At 30.7% G+C, this 25,300-nt stretch overlaps 4 protein-coding genes across 5 annotated transcripts; all 4 read right to left on the bottom strand.

The window, feature by feature from the left end:
• Nucleotides 1-1,532: 1,532 nt before the first annotated feature.
• Nucleotides 1,533-4,612, bottom strand: LOC100256967 (pentatricopeptide repeat-containing protein At2g02980, chloroplastic). The gene has a single exon (XM_002281522.4). The coding sequence runs from the start codon at nt 4,304-4,306 to the stop codon at nt 2,459-2,461; it is 1,848 nt and encodes a 615-aa protein (XP_002281558.1). The 5' UTR covers nt 4,307-4,612; the 3' UTR covers nt 1,533-2,458.
• A 726-nt stretch (nt 4,613-5,338) lies between these two features.
• Nucleotides 5,339-9,895, bottom strand: LOC100853516 (uncharacterized). Of its 2 annotated transcripts, none has more exons than XM_010665023.3 (5): nt 9,451-9,895; nt 8,215-8,447; nt 7,172-7,550; nt 6,602-7,060; nt 5,339-6,448 (listed from the first exon to the last, which is right to left on the bottom strand). In XM_010665023.3, the coding sequence occupies exons 2-5, from the start codon at nt 8,443-8,445 to the stop codon at nt 5,607-5,609; spliced, it is 1,911 nt and encodes a 636-aa protein (XP_010663325.1). In that variant the 5' UTR covers nt 8,446-8,447; nt 9,451-9,895; the 3' UTR covers nt 5,339-5,606. The 2 variants fall into 2 exon arrangements, with proteins under 2 accessions (XP_010663325.1, XP_010663324.1); XM_010665022.3 differs by having other exon boundaries at nt 8,215-8,457; nt 9,451-9,892.
• Nucleotides 9,896-16,394: 6,499 nt separating this feature from the next.
• Nucleotides 16,395-17,552, bottom strand: LOC100246704 (mitogen-activated protein kinase kinase kinase 20-like). Its single transcript, XM_002281542.3, has one exon. The coding sequence runs from the start codon at nt 17,550-17,552 to the stop codon at nt 16,395-16,397; it is 1,158 nt and encodes a 385-aa protein (XP_002281578.1).
• A 6,359-nt stretch (nt 17,553-23,911) lies between these two features.
• On the bottom strand, nt 23,912-25,200 carry LOC100241572 (uncharacterized). The gene is made up of 2 exons (XM_002284650.5): nt 24,572-25,200; nt 23,912-24,443 (listed from the first exon to the last, which is right to left on the bottom strand). The coding sequence occupies exons 1-2, from the start codon at nt 24,704-24,706 to the stop codon at nt 24,198-24,200; spliced, it is 381 nt and encodes a 126-aa protein (XP_002284686.1). The 5' UTR covers nt 24,707-25,200; the 3' UTR covers nt 23,912-24,197.
• Between the last annotated feature and the right edge of the window lie 100 nt (nt 25,201-25,300).

Below are 25,300 nucleotides of genomic sequence, written 5' to 3'. Positions count from 1 at the left end.
TAAATCAAAGATAATACATTTAATAAAAAATGACATAAAATAATAATTATTTTTAAATAGACATTTAAAATTTGTATTTTATAAAATTAAGTTATTATTTTGTGATTTTTTTTAATATACCAAAAAGTACACTTTTTCCTTCTATTTTTCTACCATGTCTTCTTTTTTTCACTGGTGTCCTTGATAAAATATATTTTAATAAATAAAAATAAATAAAAATTTGGAGAAAAATCAAAATTTATGCACATCTCTTTTCCTACCACACCAATAAAGTCCTATGTAAGAGTTGTTGGTATCATAATGCTGAGAAATAATTCTAAATTATTAATTTATTTTATTTTATGTTTTTTTTTCTTTGCAAGAGTTATTGGTGCTACGACTATGAAAGAATTATAGGGCAAACAAATAAGTCCCACTAATTCACATAGAGATTGTTGTGAATTCGATTAATTAAGTGGATTGTTCATTGTCATCCAAAGCGGTACCAATCATGACTTAAAAAGTGGAAATAGCTCTTGAAACATTCATTTCACCCCATTGTTTTAATTTCTATTTCAACATTTTATTTTATTTGAATTCACTTAATTTTAATTAACAAATTATTAGAAAAAGAAGTTGTTTCTTTTATTCGTAAATAACCTATTTCTATCATAAACAAAATAAAATGTTGCTACTTTCCATTGGTTTGGTTTGTTTAGTTATAATCAATTAAATCATATCTCAATGAAATAACTCTATTTAAAAAATCAGTTTTTAAAAACATAAATTATTTTTCTAAAAACTCATGAATTAAAAACCTTTTGACTTTTACCTCATTTCAAAATTAAAAACCCTCATTTTATTTAATTGTTTAATCATTTAATCTTCATCTCAATAATACAGAATAATGCCACATTTTATTTCTACATTTAATTAATCTTTTCAATAATAAAGTTATATTTTATTTCTTCATTTAATTAATCTTTTCAATGATACACAAGAGTTGCTTTTAAACCTTCATTCGATTCCATTGTCATTTCATTTCATTGTTTAGTCTCATTTTATTTTATTTAAATTTATTTAATTTTAGTTAACAAAATATTAGTATAAGAGGGTACATTTATTTATTTGCAAATAACAAATAATTTCAATTTCTATTATAGATAAAATAAAATATGTTTTATTTGGTTACAATTAACCAAAACATTTCTCAATTAAATAATTCTATATTAAAAAATCATTTTCTTTTAACATAAATTAATTTTCAATTAAATGATTCTATTTTAGAAGATCATCTGTTTGGATTTTCTTTTAACATGAATCATTTTTAGAACATTACTTCTCACAGCATTCTCCCGATGAAAAACCTATACTCAACATCTGCCAAATATATTTTTTACGAAATAAATTCTACATATAATAATCCACCATATCTTTAATAATATTTTTTCAAAAAATTAAATTACTTTTTCTTTATATTTTAATTTCCTCAAATATCTAAATCCTAGGATAAGACAAAAATACCGCATATACTGACTTTCAAAAGCCACACATCAGATTTAAACCACCATCTTTTATAAATGAAATTTAATCATATGATTGATATGACAAAATATTCATATCATGCGCGTGAACAAGTCCATTTTTATTTTTGTTCAGAGGCCATGCTAACAGAAATGGCTAAAGCATTGGCTGCGTCAATCTAACCAGACCACAAAAACTCAAGACTTGCTCCCCTCATTTAATAGCCTGCTTTTAATTTTGTTTACTTATATAACCTTGCTTATAGGCTACTTTTGACTCAAGAAGCTGCCTCAGCAGATGATCTCCATAGAAGAACTTCCGATTCAAATAGAATAAGAACCATCCACTAAACTGACCTTCTTTTTCTTATTCCTCCTTGCTGTTCAGTCCAGACAAGCATTTCCTCCCCATGGCAGTGGACCACCGACTGGACACTGAACATGATTAAAATTCTAAAAGGGTAATACAATAGTTCGAATGGCAACATCTGGAACTACCCGCTCTTTCAAAATGTGTTGAGGTGCAATTCCTGCCTAGAAATCATCAAATAGGCGAAGTACCTTTTCTGTGCAGGCCACTGGAGTTCTAGGATGATGAACCTATAGTTCAACGGATAACATTTTCCTGAGGATCTCAAAATAGGAGAATGTGTCTTCAACTTCAGCTTCTTTTCTGCGAAAAACTAGAATTCTCCACTGGAATACATCAGACAGAAGCCACTGAATAACTTTTGGTAGTAACATATAACAAAAGGCAGCTGACACCAAAACAAGATACGCTGCATAGAGAATTGCTTATCACCAGTCTAAAGGATATGTGATTGTGAATGTTTCCCAGGTTATCATTTGTGACATGGGGAAACTTCAACCAGGTTGACACTGTTGGGAGTTTGTGGTAAAATTTCAGAAAACTGGAAGCAAGAGCAAACAACAGTCTGCCCATAATCAAAACAATATCACCAATAATCTTTGCAAGAACAAGCACCTCCAACAAAATGGTGGAATCGGTTTCTATCTCTAACAGAAATATCCCTTCTATAAACCTTTGAAACAATTTTGAAAAACCCATGGCAATCCTGACAGATCCTTAAATTCTTCACTATCCTTAAGGTCAAACCTGAAGGAGACTTCAGAAGTCCAAATGCCAGTGCAAGCTTCTCGCTATGATACATTAGAGAGTGTTCCTTCTCTTCTTCCTCAATGTCATAGGAAGCCATGCCAGTGTCTGCAACATAACCAGCCAATTTCAATTTCTTGTTCATATCAGCCAACAGCTTATATACCTCCTCAAATCCTGGTTTAATATAATTTGACACCACAAACTCATAAACCACATTATCAATTTCAATAGAACTGCAACCTGGGACCTTCCGGACTCTTCTACAATCCATCATTTCTCTTACTTCTCCAACCTTATCCCACCTTTGGTCCCGAGCATATAGATTTGCTAGCAACACATAATTCTCACCATTGTTTGGCTCAAGCTCGAGAAGTTTTTTAATTGCAAACTCACCCAATTGGATATTGCCATGAATCCGGCAAGCACCTAGCAATTCCCTCCAGATTATAGGGTCAGGTTGCATGCTCATGGCTTGTATTAGCTGCTGGGCTTCATCCAGGAATCCAGCTCGACCAAGTAGGTCAACCATGCACCCATAGTGCTCTATCCTTGGTCGCAATCCAAACTCTTCCTTCATGCTTGTAAAATATGTCCGCCCTTCATTGACAAGGCCTTGGTGACAACAAGCACACAGTACACCTAAGAAAGTAACCTCATCAGGCTTAAACTTCTCCATAATCATCCTAGAAAAAGCCTGCAAAGCAGATTCACCCCGCCCATTCATGGCATATCCTGAGATCAACACATTCCAAGTATAGACGTTCTTTACCCTCATTGCTTTGAAAATCTTTTCTGCCTCATCAACAACCCCACATTTGGCATACATGTCTATAAGAGCAGTACCAACAAACACATTCAATCTCAATCTATTATGGTCGATATAATCATCAATCCACCTTCCCTGGTTCAAAGCTCCCAAATGGGCACAAGCCAATAGAACCCCCACCATGGTCACCTCCACTGGCTTTGCCCCGGCAATCTGCATCTCTCTGAACACATCAATCACTTTCCTGAACATCCTATTGTGGTTGTAACCAGTGATCAAAGCATTCCACGACACAATATTTCTGTCCGGAATTTCATCAAACACTTGACGAGCATCACTAACCGATGAACAAGTACCATACATATTAACGAGTGCAGTGCTTACGTAGACATTTGACTCAAAACCCATTTGAATAATGCAACAATGTATCGCTTTTCCAAGTTCTTGGCGGCATAACTGCGCAACTGATTTGAGCACAGTGGGAAAAGTTGAAGAGTCGGGAAAAATACCATTTTTCCACATCTGGGTGTATATAAAAACTGAATGTAAATGCTTGTTCGAGTCAGTATAACATCTGATCATGGAGTTACAGAGGTCAGAATCAATGAATCCATAGAACTGAGTAAAGAGAAGAGCAGAGGCTGCAAAACCATGCGAGGACACGGAAAAGTCTATCAGCTTCATCAAATTGAGGTGGTCGATGGGTATGTAGTTCATGATCATCTGGCTGAGCATTTGGTTCATGTGGGCATGATTTGAGATTGATTTTGTCAAATGGGAATGCTTGGATTCTGTTATTTGAGGTGGATTTTCACAGAGCGTAAGTGCAGAGGTTGAAGATGGACGGATGGTTAGGTTGTGGGTCCACTGGGAGAGGTTGCTTCGAGCTTGTAGGAATGATTTCACTGATCTTTTCATCGCTTTGAGTTTTGGTGGAGCTCGTGGACAACGAGAATTAATAAAATCCTCCCGTCGGCATTTTCCAGGAATTCATTTCCAGCCCTTTTTCTGAGCTCCGCTGGTGGGGGAACTTGAAAACTAATACTGGATATCAAGGGCTCGTTTGGTTTGTACATCTTGAGGTGGTTTTTTCTTGGAATGAAGAAAATGGATACAGGATAGGAAATTCGCTCCCCTGTTCATTTTGGCAACCTATTTTATGCATCCAATTGATAACAGAATAAATTTTAACAAAACAAACCTCGTTGAAAAATTACATTGTTTTCTGAAAATTGTTTTAAGAAATAATTATATATATAAAATAATTAAAAATAAAATTAGATATAAAAATTACTTTTAAAACATATTTAAAAATAGATTAAAAACACGCTTCCAACATACTTTTATTTTACAAAAATTAAACAACAATTTTCAAAAACTATTTTTCAAAATTATTCCCTAAAAATCCAAAACACAGAAGCGAACTTGTTTGGGATGTGCCTGCTTTTGTTTAATCAAATAATTTGTTTTTGAAAACATCCTAAATCATATTTGTGAATGTGATTTTTGGACGCTGGATTATGGATGTGGGTCTCTCAGCCTAAAAGCTAGAAATCCAATGAGAATGGAAACCATCATATTGATAACAGTTCTCTGGAGTCTTTGACTAGTGATAGGACTTTCAGGTTCCCAGTTTCCACACGAAATCTTGGTGTAGATAGCCATAACCGTTTCATTTGATAATACATAAAAATTTAAAATTAAAAAAAAAAAAAAAATTACGTGTAGTCGCATTTTGTGAATGCGACTTTCGTGAATCTAATGTAAAAAAAAAAACAAAAATTGCATACATTATTGTATTTTGTAAATGCGACTTTTTAAACCCAGCATAAAAAAAAATTATGTATATTATCGCATTTTGCAAATGCGACTTTCATTATTCTCAAATTAAAAAAAAAATAAAAAATAAAAAACGCCTTTTTCAAGTAAGGTTCTACTTGGACTGAAAGGTAAGAGAATTCCATGGCATAAAAATTGTCTTATGCAAGGTGCCATGGAGGCACTACTCTTTCTCATTCTCCTCTGAGAGAAATAGTAACTCTTAAAAGCTAAAGCATTCACATGTATGTATAGAAGCTCCCAAATTCTGAACTCTATAAGACTGTACAAGGCAACCCTATAACTCAAAATTACTCCAAACCAAAAACTATAAAAACTATAAGAACAAGCTTCTGCTTTCCCACCCTCCTGTAACAAACCAAAGCAGCTTAGTATAAGTTCATGAGAACTGAGTTAAAAGAAGAGAAGGATTACTTGTCCGATGTCTCTGACCCCGGCGCCTTACACTCCCCCACCCTGTTAGCCATCTGTCCTGTGACCCCGGTTCAGCAGTGGCAGCTGGCTGTTGCAATGGCATAGACCCAGTGCTCTCCACCACATTGGAGACGGAGGCTCTCATCCGCTTCCTCCCCCTTGCCTCCTTGTTTTTACCAGCATCTCTTGCCAACTTTGTTCCTGGAGGAGAACCTGCAGCTTTCACCAGCCCTCCTATTGTCTGAAGATCTTCAGCCACCTCATGCCTCGCGAGAGAGGCGAGGCTGGGGAGGATTTCCTTTTGAAAGTCCTTCTGTCGTCTCCACCGGCGGCCCTTTTTTGGTTGACTCAGAAATATGGTAGAGCATGTCCCTTCCTCCTTTTGGCTATTGTTCTTGCACAGGTGCTCTTCTGACTTAAGCTCAACTAGTTTCAATGTCATGGCTTCAAAGTAATCAACCTCATCACATGACAACCCTTCCTGTTCAGCACCATTATTGCCACTAAAAGCTAATTTAGACTCAGTGTCAGGATCCAAACAAATAGTGACAAACCAATACAGGGGTGAAGTGTTGGATGGATCACAAGCAGCACTCTCTAAACAAGCTTCAATCCCAGTTGAAGAAGTGAAAAGTGATTCCTCTGCTGCAATTTTGTCAGGCTTCTCTAGTGGACCTGTACCTTTCCCTTGGGACAAATCTAGAGGAGTCTCCTCAGATTCTCCTCTAGGTCGAGGACACTCCTGGTTTTCTGGACTAATAGGTGCCACTACAGAAGCTCCTGGAACAGAAAGTGCTGGCCAACTCTCTACATTTCCACACGAGTTCAAATTCAAAGTCAATTTCATGTTTCCCTCAGAACAGAGGAATTAAAGACAGTGAGAAAGTCAATACAAGGTATGAGAAGAAAACAGGTTACTGGAAATATGAGACATATCAAAACTGGAAATATGATACAAACCTTCAGACTTGTCGCCTTTATCCATGGTACAAATCTGTTGTTGGGAAACCACATCTGCAGAACGGGCGGGGGGAATGGAATTTAAGTCCATATCCCTCTCTGATTTCACATCCATTATATCTGAACCCTTCAAGTGCTCCTTATGGGCAGGGTGTCCAGGAGAGAAATCATGGTCAGTACTGCTTGTCATGGACTCGAAATGGGAGTCATGGGAAGTGATCTTGGACCTCACATGTCCATGTTGTGGACTACATCTCGAACTTCTACCCACATGAAGCTTGTTGCCAGTATGCCTAGGCCTAGCAATTGATCGTCTGGAGAACTTATTCAATGGGGCAGGGCCATTAAAGGCAGGAAGTGCTAAAACCACTATTGGACTCCGCTCCAAATGATGTCTTGGCCTCCCCCGAGTTGAAACTGATGGGAACTGAAAATCGACCAATGTGCTTCTATTATGCCCTGAAAAGAAAGGTCAGAGCCTTGTCAAAAATCATAGAAGCACAAATGAAGCTGAGAATGTTTATTTACAATAAATGACTATGTTATCCAACCTTGCTAAAGAATTCTCACCAGCTTCATTGGTAAAAGGTGGATGCTCCTGCGGCCTTGAGCATGCATCCACGTTTTTTTTAGTTTCACTATTACCAAAACTTTCCATGGATGAAACTCCAAATCCTGAATTTGTTTTTGCAGATGGATCCCTGCCTGGGATCTCTCCCTGGTTGATCCCAGGATCAAGAGAATAAACAGAGGTTGAAGTTCCAGCTTCTTCCCCCTGATAAGGTTGATTCAAGTCAATTAAACTGTTTGGTCTCGTTGAAATTGAATCAAGATCCCTTGGCTCTTGTGACATCTTCACGGCATAGTCAGACTGCTTATGGAGTTGCTTCTTTTCAATTTCGTTCATTAATTCCATCTGTCTTCTATAAAGACGATGGAGTTCCTGCACCTGGATGGCCAAGATAAAATTCAAATGCATTCAAGTGTTCAAGAAACATAACAGCATATGGGAAAGTTCAAGTTCAATTTGCCTTGTCTGTTATTCAACTGAAATCCCCCCTTTTCCTCTCAAGAAGCCAGAATTACCTACTTTTTGGAATCACTTCTACACTTACTGCCAAGCAGATGCACAATAAACCCTTCTTATGATCCCTTGCATAGTACAATCTAACATCGATGACAAGCAATTATTCCTTCTGGTCACCAAAATTATTCAAAAGCAAAATTTACACAGTACTTCAAATGCTATCAAACTGAATGAGACATTGTATCGAGAACCAAAAGCAGGAGCTAGAAAAATCAGATTTTAACTTCTAACTTAGAAAAGCATTAAAAGAGCATTTGGGTATCCCATGGAAATGAAGTTATTCCTTCTAATACCATTGACAATTCTCTATTCATTTTCATAATGACTGAAATTCTTTGAAGCATCTCTGCTAGTGTTTTGTTAATGATTCCACTCAAAGAAATGGATGTGCTTCCACAAATAATATGAGAAACAAAAAATGAAAGAATTCCATTTCTAATGCACATAATGTGCCCAAGTCTATGCAACATATCAAATTGACTACAAGTGTATTAGAGTTCAACATTAAAGTTGAGACAGAACATACCTGATCGTTAAACATGACTTCTTGCTTCAGGATGGTCTGCCTTAATTCTTCCTTGTCAGACCCAAGCTGTCTGGGCAGAGCAGGTGGCGGCAACACACCATTATAGTGTAGCTCACTTTTCAAGGTTTTATCATCCTTACAAGGGAGGCACCTACTGCCAACAGCTTCCATATTAAGATCCCTAGTGGAGTAGTTTCCTGGGAAGCTCTCATACAGTAAATTTGTTCCCATTCCTAGCAAAACCTTGGAAAAATTAAATAAAAAATCAAGCACAAATTAGAATTAATAACCCAATAAGACCAAGCCATTTTTCATTAACACAAGAAAAAAAAAAAGAAAAAAGGAAGCCCCTTCAAAAAAAAAATTCAGAATATGAACTCATAAGAAACAATGAATAGTTTGGAATGACATAGAGACAAACTCGGCATTTGACAGTAACTCTGCCATGTAATTCAGATTTTGGATTTTAGTCAGAAATTTAAAGAAAAATCGAAAATTGATTTGAGAGGAGCAATGCACACAAAGACAAGGAGGTGGAATCATTCTAAAATTATATCACATGATTCAGGAATTGGGCAAAGGGATAAACTCAGAACCAAGAACTAGAAGAAAAAATCAGGAATAATTTGGGAATTTAGGGAATAATATAAGGATTTTTGACAGAAGACATGCAATGTTATGAAGCCATCCAAACATTCTTAATGGGGATGAACTAGGGACTTATGAAATGCTTTCAGATTGGGACTCCCTTGAATGAGATACAACAGCAACAGATTCAGAGAAAACAAAAATTAACAGCATAAGCATTGAGAACAGAGAAGAACCATGTTATATAGATTCCCAATTCTTAGCATTGATAAAAGGCCCATCAAAAACCAAACAAGAGCTTTCATTTTTGTTTCAATTTTCAGCTCTCAAAAGGATTCAGAGAGGGAAGATAAATCTTTGGAGCATCACAGTGATCAGAATAAATAGAATTCCAAGGGGAAATAAGAATTACTGAAAAAATTCCCAGAGAGGAAACAATTAAAACCACTTAGAAAACATAAGACTTCATTTAAAGCAATGAGCAAACAATTCTACAAAAAAGGAAAACTGCATAAACCCTTCTACATAAACAATCACATAACAAATCCCACAAAAAACATAATAAAAATTTTAAAAAAAAATCCAATCAAACCTCATTAGAATTTGTCTCTTCAAACATCAAATTAATCCTAAAAAAGCAAAGTTTACCTTAAACCCACATCCTTCAACACCATGCAGAGCCTCTGAACCAGACAGCAAAGGCTAGAACCCCCCCAAAGGACCCAAACAACAAAGCGGGTATTTCTAAAACACCAAGAAATGAGACTCAGATCATCGAAAGGTGCACAAAATGAAGAAAAAAAATAAGGAATTGGATCTGCTGAGCAATTTCAAATGGAAAAGGGAGACAAATCTTCAGAAGCAAACAGACTTGTATAAGAAAAGACATGAGACCCGGAAATTTAAAGGAAAGAGACATTAGTTTCTTTGAAACACCAGCTCACTCCCCCCCTCTCTTCATCTCTCTACATTTCTCACACTTTCTCTCTCTATCTCTTCCCCGTTTGTATCTCTTTTTTTGGATTTTTTTGAGGAGGTCTGAGATGGCATATGAGAATCAAGAAATGGGCATTGAGTTAATTCATAAAAGAAGCAAACAGATTCAATTATCTTCCAAACAATTTCCTTTTATGTATAAAAATTTAATAAATTCATTAAAGATTTCAGACAGGGAAATAATTTTCTATGGGCACCTTAAATTTAGTGAGATTTTTCAATTTTTGTTTTCACAATTATGTTTGATGTATAAATATAATCATTACTTTTGTGAAAAATTGAATTGCACCCTACTCATAAATGAAAAAAAAAATTCAAAAAATAAATATTTTTTAATTTTAAGAAGATATATTAAAATTTAATTTTAGTAGATGTATTTTTAAATATTTGTGAACATTTAATGCCACCGTTATTTTTACCGTTTAATATTTATTAATTTATTACTTAAATTTCTGGGTATTTAATGTTAGATAATTATTGCATTGGGAAGCGTGAATGGAAATATAATCTTAATCCGATAATCCAATATATTTCTTTTGTTTTATTATTAATTTATTTTTTAGAAGGAAATGACTGAAAGGTCCCTGGTCTCCTCATTACTGTTCATAAATTATTATTTAAGCATGGCATTTTTCTTGAATTAATTGTTGGTGACCATAATTACATAAATAACTCATGCCACTTGAGAAAATGATGAAGAATTTTGTCCTCATTTTAACAAAACTTTCAACGCCATGTTTGATTGGTTTGTTTAGATGGCCCTACTTGAATTACATTTTGTCTCGTATAAAAAGTTTGTCATGTTTGGTTTGCATAATAAAATATGATAGGATGACGGCATATTATATTATCCATCATTTTTTTTTTTAGAGAAATGTGAATTTTAATTCACTAATACAAAAATATATGAAAAAAAACCTCAAATTTTTTAAATCAGTATTATTTTTATATATTTAAAAATAATTTGAAATACGTACAATTTTTTAAGATACATACAATAATTATTATTATTATATTATAAATCCTAAAATGCATTTTATTATATCCCTATCTCTATCTCCTAAATTGATGATGAAGTTAAAAACAAAAAAAAATGCCTAAACAATTAGAGTTCTTGAAATTAACCTCAACTTACCTTAATGAAAAAAATCCTAAAATGACTATGAAAAAAATACTAGGGTTTCACCTACTTCTAATGTTCACACTTTTCAAACTATTTCACTTTTGCTATAAGATGTTTATTTATAAAAATAAAAATAAAAATTAAAAAATTAAAAAAAATTAAAAATTCTCAACTTTTTGCAGAGGGTGTTTGTTTCTCAAGAAAAAAAACTCAAATAGAATAATAATAATAATAATAAATATATAAAATAAAGGGAAATAACTATCTAGTTATCAATTGATATTAATAACATTACAAGTAAAATGGATATTTTAGAGAATAATTAGATGACTCATTAAAAAGCATTTTATCAATTTTTATGGTTAAAAAAATAAAAAAAATTATAAAATATAGTACAAAATAATATTAATATATGATATATAAATTAATTTTATATATTAAATAACATAATATAAAAAAAATTATTTATAAAGTTTAAATATTTTAATTATGAATATTATTAAATATAAGAGAAATTTTATTTTTTATTGTAGAAAATATTGAAATGGGATATAATTTTTATTTTAAATATCTAAATATAATATATATTTAATATTATTTTTTATTCATTTAATAAATATAATATAATACAACATGTCTAATTGAATATGCTACCTTACTCATGTCCGTTAGATATAATATTAAAGGATAATATCATATTTCATCTTAAATCATATTTTAAAATGCGTATTTTCTTTATAATATAATATCATAAAATAAACATATCTTATCATATCCCTTCAATTAAAAGTAGTCTTGTAGTAAAAAAAACATAGTCTAAGGTTATATTTGGTTCTCAGAAAGTACTAAGGAAAGAAAAAAAATACTAAGAAAAATAATTTTCTCATATTTGATTGTTTATAGAAAATAATATATAAGTAAGATTAATTAAAAATTTATATATTTTCAAATTATTTAATATTTATATTGAAAAGTGAAAATAAGTAAAATGAGTTTGAAGTAGCATGTAAAAATAATTTATTGATTTTAAATCCATTGTTATTTTTCCTCATTTTTTATTTCCTTCCATTTTTTTTTCTATTTTTTTCCCTCGCATTTTCCCGAGAACCAAACATAGTCTAAATTTATTTTTTTTGGAACTTAGCTTTGTAGTTTTTAATTATAACGGAAGGTAGCCCAGTCTAAAAAAGTTGCTAATGAAAATTTTGTTTTAATTTCTTAGAACAGAAAATGTTTGGTTTGATGGTGAAGTCAATTGAACTTATCTTAGTCTACCAACTTTTGTTGAATTATTTGAATATGACCTACCCGTGCTTTATTCCCTACCAACTTAATATTCCATAGGGTAGGGTTTATTGGAATAATTTCCAAGAAGATTCTAAATGTACCCTAGTTGTTATTCCTATATTCACAGAAATTTCCATTATTTTTTAAATAATAAATAATAAAATATATATATACATGTCTATTCCATACTATTCCTATTTTCTGTTTTTAAAATAAAATTTTAATAATAACTTTTATATAAAATATGAGAATTTTTAAAAGCTTGTATTGAAAAAAAAAATTTTAATTTTTTAAATTTAAAGCATAAAGGAATTTGATATTTTTCTTTTTTCTTTTACAAAATATCTTAATTTTATATCTGATTTCTTGATTTTAAAAACAAAACACGCATAATTATATTAAATACAAGTATTCTTAAAGACTTAAAGTTCATTTGACAACAATTTTAAGAAGCGTTTTTAACAGAAAAACTGTTTTTGAAAAAACATTAGGTGTTGACAAAATTAATAACTAATTTTTCTATTTATTTGGGTAATAATGATTAATTTTAATGTAAAAGAGCGTAAAACAAAATTCATAAAAATATTACAATCTCTTTTTGTTCTATTTTCCTTTAGATTATATGGCACATAAATCATAAGTCTTCACCTGGTTTCCAATCAAGTGACGTCCAATACTTGATTCAATTCAAGTATGTTATGATTCATAGAGGGAAAGATAAAATTCAATTGGACCCATCATTATTAATTGGCTGCTTTTCCACGCAGTCTTCATGTTGGGTATATGTTAATTCTTTAATTATGGACTAGACTAGACAACAATAACAGAAAAATGGAGGAGAAAGGTGACTTTTGAGGATAGCATGAAACCCCTGCATTGTGGGACCCTTCTATAGAGGAAGTCTATTAACAAATTAAAAAAAAAAAAAAATCTCAATTAAATAATTGGGTTTGATGTTCTTCTTGTTTGTGGAAGAATGCTTGTGTACAAGGATTGGGTCAATCCAACCACACTTGATCTTAAGAAAGTCAAATGTGGAACTTGGTATAATTAGGAATCTAAAACCTACCAAATATAAAGTAAGATCGATGTTTAGACTTTTCATGTGATACACGTAATGCAAATTTAAATAATTTGACTCCTTTAATTTAACACCAAGTAAGTTGAATTTCGATTTTGTAGTATTAATTATCGTATAAAGAAAAATATAATATTTTTAACGTGACTTAAAAATTAATATAATTTATACGTTCATATAATACATCAGCACTTGATAATTTATTAATTAAAATTAATTTAAAAAATGATAATAATGAAATGAACCCGACCCCACAGGATAACCTCAATCATTGACATTCTGAATGAAATATAATAAAACAAATTCATGTTTCAAGATTCAATAAAGAGAAAGGATCATTGACATTTTGAATGAAACGTAATAAAACTAATTCATGTTTCAACATTCAACAAAGAGAAAGAATGAGATAAATATGTGAGAAAGAAAGAATTATATGAGAAGTGAAAAAAAAAAGTATAAGATAAAATAAGAAAATTGATTAAGATAAAAATATGTATTAAAAGTTTTTAAGTTTTATAAATAAAATTAATTATTTTATATTAAAAAATCATTAGAATGAAAAAATGCTAATAGGTATATTTTGAATCAGATAATTTCACTTATTAATATTTGTTAATAACTTAATTTAAGAATATTCAAATAATTATAAGAATTTTGAACCTTTTTTTAATCTACTATTTAGTTAAAAAATTCATCAATATTTAGTTAAAATATATGTAATAAAAATAAAATAATAATTAAAAAATTGGGACATTGTATGGAGTGATAGGGATGATAATGAGTCATGACGCAAGTATTTTTAGGTACTTATCCTCTTTTACCTTTATCGAACATATTTGAAATTTAAATGAGTTAGAGATAAGTTTTGGAATTTTTTTTAATTTTTAAAATTTTTTTAGCCTTGGACAATTTAGGGGTAGGTTTGAGATTTTTTTTTAAAATGGCGGACGGGTTTCGGAAAAGTTCGGGTATTTCCATGTCCTGTTGAGATCCTATTTCCAAGTAAATTACGGGTGTGCCACTAGGTGGAAATGAAATTGCGAGATTGCCACCTAAATGCCAGAATGGGATCACATGTACCACGCCTCCCTAGATCCAGGTCAGGGCTGGTACTGTGCTAGTGGGTCCCCACTTATCACCTTTTCAAAACGTCCGTTTTATTTCGTTTTCCAGTGCGTGTTATTTATTTATTTATTTTTAACATGTAAGTTTTAAAACAAAATATTATTTTTATCCGAAAAAGATTCAAAATATTTTTGTAAAAGTATTAAAATATATGAAGGTTAGATTTATAAGTTTGGAATTATTTTATCCCAAATTCATATTTTAGGGTTAATACTGTCAATATTGGTTTCAGGGTCAATTTAAAATTTTCTCGAAACCAATGTCGATTTGCTTCAAATCTTTTTTATGCCAACTTAAAAGAAATGGTCCAATTTACCATATTTTATGATACTTATTTTTAAAAACTGTTTTAAAGTTAAAAAAAAAAAACCAAAAACCTCTTTTGTAATTTTGTACAAAAATCAAGGTATTTGGTAAATTGTTTTTATTTAAAACTTGTTTTGATAAGTTATTTTTAAATATATATATATATATATATATTTATTTTTATTTAGCGAAACATTATAAATTCAATTTATATAATATTAGTTAAATTCAATTCAAGTGTTATTAAAATAAAAATAATTTTGTGATTACAACTAAATAATTTTTAGTAAAACATGAATATTAAAATTATGATAAAATTATTTTTATATATATACTAGTGAGAAAATATTATTAACAATGATTATTTTTGAATCATTATTATTCATTTTTAACAAAAAAAATAAAAATAAAATCAACTATGCCTTACCAAGTAATATCCATATTTTTCTAACAAATATTGAAATATTTTTTAATATAAAATATATAATTTATGATTTTATTATAATATTATTATTTATATTTTAATAAAAACTATTTATTTTAAATTAAACAAATATATTCATAAGGCTTGAATTAAATTTAATTAATATTATATAAATTGAATTTACAATTGTTTTATGTAATTAAAATAAAAAATTTTAAAAACTACTAAACAATTTTTTTTTTTGAAAATATATATCTTTAATAACAACTTATTAAATACTCTTATTTTTATAATATTAAAGTATTATTTTTTAAACTTAAAATTACTTTTAACTTATTATGTAATATGATAAAATTTTAGTTATGGATTTAACTTTTATTTTTATTGTATCGTTTGAAGTTTTAATGTGAACAATATTAGTATAAGAACATAAAGATAAAACAATTCACACGAATGTTAAAGTTTTAACGTTTGATCAATTATATCTATATTTACAAATAAAAGAGAATCATTTTACTATACCATTAAAAGTTTTAACGTTTGATAAATTATATCTATATTTACAAATAAAAGAAAATCATTTTACTATACCATTAAAAATGTTACAAAGAAGATAATTCAAATATAATTATTATGTTATGAAAAATTCACCTAGTATAATCTTTACAAGCATATCTTTATTTCATGAACTATAATATTTATAAAAATATTTAGAAATAAATCTAATATTATAATAACTAATCAAAAAAATATTTCTATCCAATATTTTCAAGAAGAAAAAAAAAAGAAAAAAGGAATTTGTGACACTTCTAACCATTTTAAACTTAATTTTAGATAGTAAAAGATGAAGAGGATGAAAATTATAATCCGTTAAAATTTTCTAAAATTGAGAAAGATGAGGAAAGATATGCAATCTCTCAAGTAAAAGTACGAGGGAAGGGAAAAATAAAAGAAGATTCAACATTAAAAACGATTTAATCGGCATACATATGGATTGTTGAACATAATAAATACATACATCGGCGTGTCTATTTTTACAATGAAGAATTTTCATAACCAGCCCTTCTTAAATTACTATGGATTCAAATGATGTCTCCAATCTTCACCGCTTGGTAATCTTGTCTTCTTGTTTCTTCCTCCTTCCACCAGTTCATTGACTGCAGGGCCCAAGAGTCACTTGACTCACTTCTTCAACAGTACTATCCAGAAGATGATGATCAAAAGGACTACCAGCGATCTAGACCTCCACCAGTTCATTGACTGCGAGACCCAGGAGTCACTTCTTCAACACTGTCCCATCCAGAGGGAAGAGAAAGATTCGAAAGCAATTCACAAATAGAAGGCTCCTCAGAAGAAGGTAAGGAATGAGGCAAAGAATTAAAGAATGTGGGAGGAATTGAAATAGTTGGAAGCAACTCCTCGGAAGATGAACAAGAAGAAGAAGAAGAAGGAAGTAAAACGGGTGGAAGCAACGGTGTTAAAGAGCGGCCCATCAAAGAAGGAAAGCTCGAAGAAAACTTTCGTCCCGTATCACTCAGGGGACAATATCTAAAGGGTAGCAAGCCGGTCATTAGTATCGGGGTCCCGTTAGGAGGGGGAGGGGGGGCCACAAAAGGGTGATGGAGGAGCATCTCAGCCGTCCATCTCCACTTCGGATCTCTCACGAAGCACTTCTCCAAAAAATCTTTCCCATACTGGGACAGAAATTCAGGTGTTTTGGGTACTTGCTTGTTAACCACCACATGCTCAACCATCCCACCCACACGCTTGCAGCCAGTCCAGACCCTTTGTCCTGTCACCATCTCAATAATAGTGCACCCTAGGGACCATATATCCATGGGCGCATCATGCTCCTTCAAAGCCAAAGACTCCGGCGACATGTAAGACGGCGTGCCCCGGAAGCTGACTCGGGGCACTTCCTCTTCTCCCACCCTTTTAGCCAGTCCAAAATCAGCAATCTTAACCACATTCCCACCATCTACGCCAGGAAAAACTAGAACATTATCCGGCTTCAGATCGCAGTGAACCAATCCTTTCTGATGAATGTAGCAAAGCCCTCTGATTATCATTCTTGCGTAATCCCGAACTTCAGATTCTGACAATTTACCTCTGCGCCTTTCCATCAAACTCCTCAGAGTTCCTCCGGGCGCGTACTCAAGAATTAGATTATAAACCCAACTGCCATCAACTTCCATGCTTGAATAACCACCGAAGCACTCAACAACATCAGGGCAAGCCCCCAGAGAGCGGAGTATCTCTTCCTCCCTGAGAAGGGAAGAAGAGGAAGAAGAACAAACCGAAGATTTCACTGCCAGCAGTCGACTGCCGCCACCGTTTCTAGAGACGGCCATGTAGACTTTTCCAGATGCTCCCTGCCCAATAAGACACTGTTTGACTATCATATCCTCCATGGTTGATTTTCTTGCGAAACACCGATACCAACATATGAGAAGGTATGAATTTATTTAGAAAAAGAGTAGTTGATTTTATGTAGAATTTTATTTGTAAACTGATTACAATTTGTTTCGTTGCATGCATGCAGGTGAAGTGACAGTGAGAATCCCTATCTGCATAGAACAAATCCTCGGGGCTAATTAACATATTTAGTTAATATTTTATCAATATATATATTTAGTTACTATATATTTATTTAGTTGCTATATCTTTTATTTATTTTGTTACTATATTAGATTTTTTTTTGGAAGTAAGGATAAATTAGTTATTATTTTCTTTTATTAAGTCTATTTAAATTTTAAAAGTGTTGTAACTATTTTTAAGAGAATTTATAATAATAAATCCTAAATTTTCTTCTTTCTCTTTTTCTCTACGAAGATGATTAAAAAGTGTATTTGCAAATGTTTTTTTTTTGTTTAAATAAAATAATAATTTTATGATTTTTAGAGGTTTTAATTAAATAAAAAGCAGCTTTCTAAAATATAATTAAGAAAATTCTTGTTTTTAAAAAAATATGTATATATCATGTTGAAACTTATAATATGAATATGAATACTTTAAAGAATTCTTGTTTGGTTGGTGTTTTGAAGCTTATAATTTTTAGTAAGATTTTAAAAATAAATAAAAACAACAAATTAAAAGCACAAATTATTTTATATAAATTTGTTTAAACTTTTAAAGTTTCTATTTTTGCATAATAAAGCTTCCATTGTTTAAGAAATCTTCATATCTTCAAATTCTCCAAGCTCTCTCCAATTTATTTTTCTGCCCATTTTAATTTTTTATTCTCTAAAGATGTTACATTTTTTCATCTATTTTTGAAATAAAATTTTAAAATAAGAAAAAAAAATTGATGTTTCTTTATTTTTATTTTTTTAAAAAAAATATTTTGAAAAACAGAAAAAAAAAAAGAAAACCTCAAAATTTTAATATTGTAGATATGCAATTTAATATTACTAATAATAGGGAAAAAAATTATAAATTAAGATTTGAGAATTATATTCAAAATTAAAATTGGTGTGTTTGGAAGCTATCTTCAAAAACAATTTTTTGTTTTTAAAAATGAAAAAACTAAATACAAAAACATTTTTGGCAATTAAAAAACGAAAAATAGGGGTATATTTAGGAATGTCTTTTAAAATGGTTTTAGAAAATAATTCAAAAATATTTTCTGAAATAAAAGTCTATTTGTAAATTTAGAATATTCTTGACATGTTTTTTGTGTTTCCAAATATTTTTTAAAAATAACTTTCACTTGTAATGCTTAATTTCAATTATTCTCTATATTTGTACAATTATTTTTTATAATAATTGATAGAAAACCAATGAAAATAATTAAATATGTGTCCATAAGATGCCTTGTTTTAAGAGTAAGTTTTTTTTTTAAAAAAACTTTTATTAGGATTTTAGTTATATCAATCTAAGATAATCATCTTAAACGATGGTGAATATGGTGATAATCACTTTTTGCAATTTTAAATTATATGAATGTAAGTGACAAATATATAATATTATATAATAAATACATTGACAGATAATTGTATATAAAATAAAGTGAGTAAGGAAGAGATAATAATACAATCTTAAGATTTTTATAGTGATGTGATGTAATTTGGCATATGTCCACTCTCTTGAGATTTCTAATTAAGCGAGGGTTTCAGTAATAAGGCTTCTAACCCAAGTTTTCAAATTTTACAATTGGATTATGGTTGCAATCAACCCTTTTGGATTAATGGCTCTAAGAAAACCTCTTGAATTATGGTTCCAAACACCCTTCATAACAAGACTTTTTCTAGACAAAATTTCCAAACTCTTCCTTTTGGATTATGGTTTCAAAGTACTTTCACAAGATATAAAAATGAAGAAAGGATTTATAGTTTGCAATATTTTCTCAAGCAATACAAATAAAAAAACTAGGATTTAGGTGCATTAATGAACATGCAATTTTAAATCAAAGTGCACTTAAAACACTTCCCCAAGGTTCAAATATATTCAAAAAAAAATTTGGAATATTAATCTTACAAAACTATGAAGTTTGAACCCTTTTTATAAGAGTTTGAAGTGCAAACTAGTTGTTAGACATGGTTTGAGGTTGATAGGTTGAGCAACTAGTTTAGTAGTTGTCCTTAGACAAGTGATTGTTAGAGACTGGAATATCAATTGACCCTTGGTTATTCAATTGCACTATAAAGTACTTAAGAACCTTGATAAATAATTTCTTAAAACCTTTTAAAATAAGTTTAGAAAGAATTTAGTTCAATTTTTTTTTAGCAAAAATATGCAAACATCCAATTTGTAAAAGACGTTGAAATCATTTGGGATTTATATAATTTTTGGTACTTAAGTAAAAATAAAATGCAAAATCCTAATGGTTGAAAATAAAGCACTAGCAATAAAATATTTTAGTTGTTTTGAATGATTTTTATTTATTTTATGAGAGTTATTTTAAAAAGAAATTATATAAATACGATGAATAGTTGAAAATAAAGTACTACTGATAAAATTTATTTTTAAAAAATATCTAAAAACATAGAAAATATTTTAAGTACATTTCAATTTCTCAAACAGATTTTTATTTTACAAAAACAAAAAACGGATTTTGAAACCAGTGTCAAAACATTTCCCAAATAAAGTCTAATATATCCTTTTTTTTTTTTTTGTTATTATGAAATATTTTCAACATATCCAAATTATCAAATTGAACTTTGCCCCATTTTTTATATTTACCTCTCATTTCATCTTCACAAGTCAAATATATCATGAGTTCAAGAAAAGTTTTGGCTCCATAAATTGAAGGTAAAAAAGCTACTTTCTAACACCAAACTCAAATTGCCATGAAGACTTCTTCCAAGAATTTGATCATTTCATTAGTTTTATTGGGCCAAAGGAGAAGTACATGGTTGAGCAAGTGGTACCAAAATTGACCTCTTCACTAAAAAGAATCTTCACACTTTAAATCATTTTCTACACAAGAAGACAATGAGTTTAGGAGTGGGTTTACACCAACATCTTCATGTAACTTCCAATGAAAATGTACGATGTTGCAACAGAATGGTCGAATCTTCTAATGCTATCATACCAGTTATGATGTCAAAACACTTGAGACCTCCCTCATGAAATCCATGAAAGAATTTTATGCTTAACTAGCTCTCCTTACTAGCATGATCAAGATTATGGGAAGATCAAGTCATGATTATGTTAATCCTTCAAAAGATCATGTGACAATACAATGCTCCCCAACTTGAAGCTTCAGAGTACAAAATCAACTCAAAAACTTTTTTTAATCGATAAGTAGTCTTAATGGTCATATTAAGTTTTCTTCTCTGAAAAGTTTTGATCTACATTTTTTATACATGTATTTTGGTGATATAAAATTATATTTATTTTGAAAGTATAACACTTATTAAGTTTGTAGAAAAGTTCGAAGTATCTAATTAACAATTTAGTTATGGAAAGAATTATAAAGCACCTCCTACATGTAAAAGAGGTTCTTGGTCTCTCTCTACTTGTATTCTCTCAAAAGCATTTTCCATATCCATCGTTGAGGGTGTTACTCGGAGATTTTTCGAAACCATATTGAAGTTAAGCATTATGGATTAAAGTATTATCCTTTCTACATATTTTTTCTCACATTATTCGAAGCCAAACATAGCCTAAATTGTTATTAATTTTAGATTTAATCGAATTACTTTTCTTTATACTTTCCAAAATCCAATCGAATCTTTGGCTCTATTTGGAAAGTTTTTTTAAAGAAAGTTATGAAAAATTGATGTATGATGTTTTATAAAATAAAAGTCTATTTGGGAATATAAAACATTTTAAACTTATTTTCTATGTTTTTAAATATATTTTAAAAATAACTTTTATTCATAGTATTTTATTTTTAATCATTCTTCACATAATTATTTTTAGAAACAGTAGTCAGAAAACAAGTGAAAACAATTAAAAATAATTAAAAGATGTTATTTCTAAAAACACTATATTTTCTGTTTTTAAAAACAATAAACTTTTTTCTTTTGTTTTTAAGGATAAAAAAATTATTTTCTGTTTTATAATGGTTAAGTGTTTTCCCTTTTTTTTTCTACAAAATAGAATTTTTTTTCCTACAAAATAGAAAACTGTTTTAAAAAATAATTATTAAATAGAGCATTATTTTATATTTTATTTGTCCAATGTGTTTTTTTTTCTTCTAAAAAATAAAAAATTGTTTTAAAATGCAATTGCAAATAAGGTCAGAGACTCTGTTTTGAAAATTATTATTGGAAACACATTCCTTCCTTTATTATGCTATAATCCTCATTTTAAAAATTAAAAACACAAATTAAAATGAAGGAAAATCATATCTTTTTACTACAAACTCAATAATTTCTATTCAATTCCTCGTTAAATTTATTGTTGAATTCTTTAATATTCGCTATATTTTGATTTTTATTTCCTTTTATTGAATCTATTACTAAATTTCATATATATATATATATATTATTTTTTTGTTTTATGGTAATAAATCCTAAAAATAATTGGATCACGATTTCCTTTTGTAAAGACCAGACACAACTCATAATTAAAAAAAAGATTAAATCTTAAATTTAAATAAATTATTTATGTGAATTTTGAAATTATAGCAATATTTATATAATTATTTATAATTCTCTATAAATAGAGGAAGTTTCTCCTAATAAAAGGGGGAAAAAAGTTATAATTTTTTTTAAAATATCATTAAAATTTTTTGTTGGCCATGCATTTTATTTTCACACTTAATTGTATTGAAAAAAATGAATTTAATTTTTATATTAAACTCAAGACTAAAATTGAATTTATTTTTAAATTAATTCTTATTTTTTTTAAAAAAAATAAGGCCTTTTTTTATACCGAAAGTTTTTATATTAAATTTGTTTTTTGATTTCATTTTTATACAAAAAAAAAGTTTTTATATTGAATAAGTATTTTGAAAAAATGAGTGTATTATAATAGTTTTAAAATTATTTTTATTAGAACGGATTTTTAAATAATTTTTTTTAAAAAAGAGAGAGACAAAGCCCTGTTATAATCTGATGGCACAAAATTAAGATGCTTGCGTGGCCTCAAATGGAAAACGGAGACAAAGCTAAAAAAGGCAAAACAGACCCGTTACACAGAAGACATATGGACGCAAAATTTTTGTTCTTTGAAGCACTCTTTCTCTCTCCTCTACATTACTCAACTCCTTTGGATTTTGTGGGAAAGTTGGTAAAGGAAATGGGTGTGATCTACGGTCTAGATACTCTCTCTTTTTTTTTTTTAATTTAAATAAAAATAAATTAGAGGGGGCATAATCACACTTGACAGACTTGATATTCTTCCAATAGATTCCCATTTTCTACTTTAATTCCTTTTTGTTGAATTCTTTGATATTTACACTATTTTTATTACTATTCATTTCTTTTTATTACATTTATTACAAATAAATTCATTTTTTATATATATTTTTAATGATTTTAATAAAAAAAAATCATTTCAAGGATTAAGAAGTTGAAACCTCCAACTTCAAGGGAGAAGAATTTCAGAATATGGGGTGGGAAGAGCAGAAACAATAATTGTGAATATACAATGATGATGATGATGATGATGATGACAAAGGCAATGACGGGTGATGTACAATGGTTATCTGGAACAGAGAAGTTGCATAATATTGTAAGTGGCAGAAAAACACAATCTGACAACATCCAATATGCAATTGATTAGTTCCCAGCAAGTGCTCCTCACTACTGCCCCACCAAACCTTCTCAAGATAAGATTTCCGCGCTTACTGTGACTTTCTGCTATGTGGCCTGGGTTTGTGCACATTAAATTTGAAGCATACAGGCAAGCTAGGCCATAGAAAACTACTACCTATATGTATATATATTCATATATATATATATATATGATGTGTTGCCGTCCATAGTCCCAATCACCATGTAGGCAGGGGTGGAAATAGGTTTATTGATGTCAGCCACAAGCAAATTTGATCAGGCTCACACGCCATTTGGCAAAAGAAATCACACATGAAATGACTACAATGGAGAATCCATCTACTCAGCACTCCGCGTGCCAATGCAGTAGAATGAATTTTGCCAAGCCTGGTGAAGAACTGAGCCAGAAGACCAAGACCCTGTGAAAAAAGAAGGTATGAGGTCTCCATACCATTAGCTAGGTGCATAAATCCAGGCTCATGCAAAGTGCCGGCAAGTCCGGGCATGCCCATAATCTTGCCGGTAATTCACCCATAATGAGAAGTCCGGTGGATAAGACGACAAAATGAAATAAGAACATTGGAAAACCAATCCACACTCACTAATACAGTAAGATCCACATCATTAGCCGGCTTAAATAGTTCCATATACGTATCTTATGGCATAGAACATCGCGAGTTCCTATCAGTGGTACAAGCATGGATGCCACGCCTTTTTTAAAAGCAGCTCTAGATAGATAAAAAAGAGGAGAACAGATTCTCCGCACTTTCTTAGTTATTATGCCTCACATGGATAACAAGACAAAAGCTCTATGTTTCGCAAAGTTCCATATGGGAAGAAAAGGACAAAGAGTTAAAAGATAGGTATGGATGTGGGGAGGTGATCCATTTCCTAGTTGAAGGTGGTTGAAATTGTCTGATTAACAACCGGGTATTTCTGAGCATTCTTGATTATCTTTGATAGAGCTGCTTGGCCAAGATCGAGTCCACAAACATCAGCAAGTTGAACTAGATAGAGTAAAACATCAGACAGCTCCTCTTCTAAATGCGTCTTATCGGCTGCGGTCCAATTGGGCAGTCCTCTTGCGACTTCTCCCTTCCACTGGAATATCTCAGAGAGCTCTCCAACCTCTCCCACCTGCAAAATCAAATGCAAATTTTCATAAAATTAGAAAATAAAGAATCATATGCTGTAGCAAACAGAGCCATGAAAAAGAGACCATGATAATCTGTGACCCTTTTGGAGACACTAAATTCAGGACTTACTAGAGCTAGAAGGAGATTTCTAGGACTGTGATATTGCTCCCATCCCCTTACTCTAGCAAACTCTGCAAGCCTATCCCTAAGTTCTTGAAGGGAAACATCCTTAGTTTTTCTAGAAAACTCATCGGAACTCTCCATTTCTTCTTTTTGGCCTGCCTCACCCTAGCTCGTGCAAACTTAAATTTAAAGGAGAGGAAAGAGAGAAGTGAGGGGGGAAAAAGGGGATAGAGAATAGGGGAGGTTTGATAGCCTTTAATTTTTGCCTTTTTCTAACTAAAACTGCACTGTGTGGTAAGTGGAGGAGCACTCGAGTGCTCTCTTACAACAGTAAGCATGTGAGTCTTGGCAAAGATGTCTCCATTTTTCCGTCCATGACTTGATATCACTTACTCCCACCTGCAAATCCCTTACTAGGAATATAGCAGCCATTACTCTACTTGCATCATATTTCCTATGTGCTCTCACATTTTTTTTTTCTCTTTTGAGAGTTCTAACTTTGTTCTCAAGGAACTCTGATTCATCCCCCCAACTTCTTGATGGTGAATTTTAGAAGTATTAAACGACAAGAACCAGAAAAATTTGTTTGTTTTTAGCCATGTCCACAAAAACCACAATCAACATCATGAGTGCTTTATAGACTCCGAAAATTGCGATTCCAATCTGGACAATCGTTGATGTCTAGTGACAACAAATCCATGAGCACAGGAAAGACAGTACATGATCTCATGTGCC

Source organism: Vitis vinifera, chromosome 17 (genome assembly GCF_030704535.1).
Source record: "Vitis vinifera cultivar Pinot Noir 40024 chromosome 17, ASM3070453v1".
Lineage (NCBI taxonomy): Eukaryota > Viridiplantae > Streptophyta > Magnoliopsida > Vitales > Vitaceae > Vitis > Vitis vinifera.
Note: the sequence above shows the minus strand (reverse complement) of the source record. Positions and strands in the feature narration are given on the sequence as shown.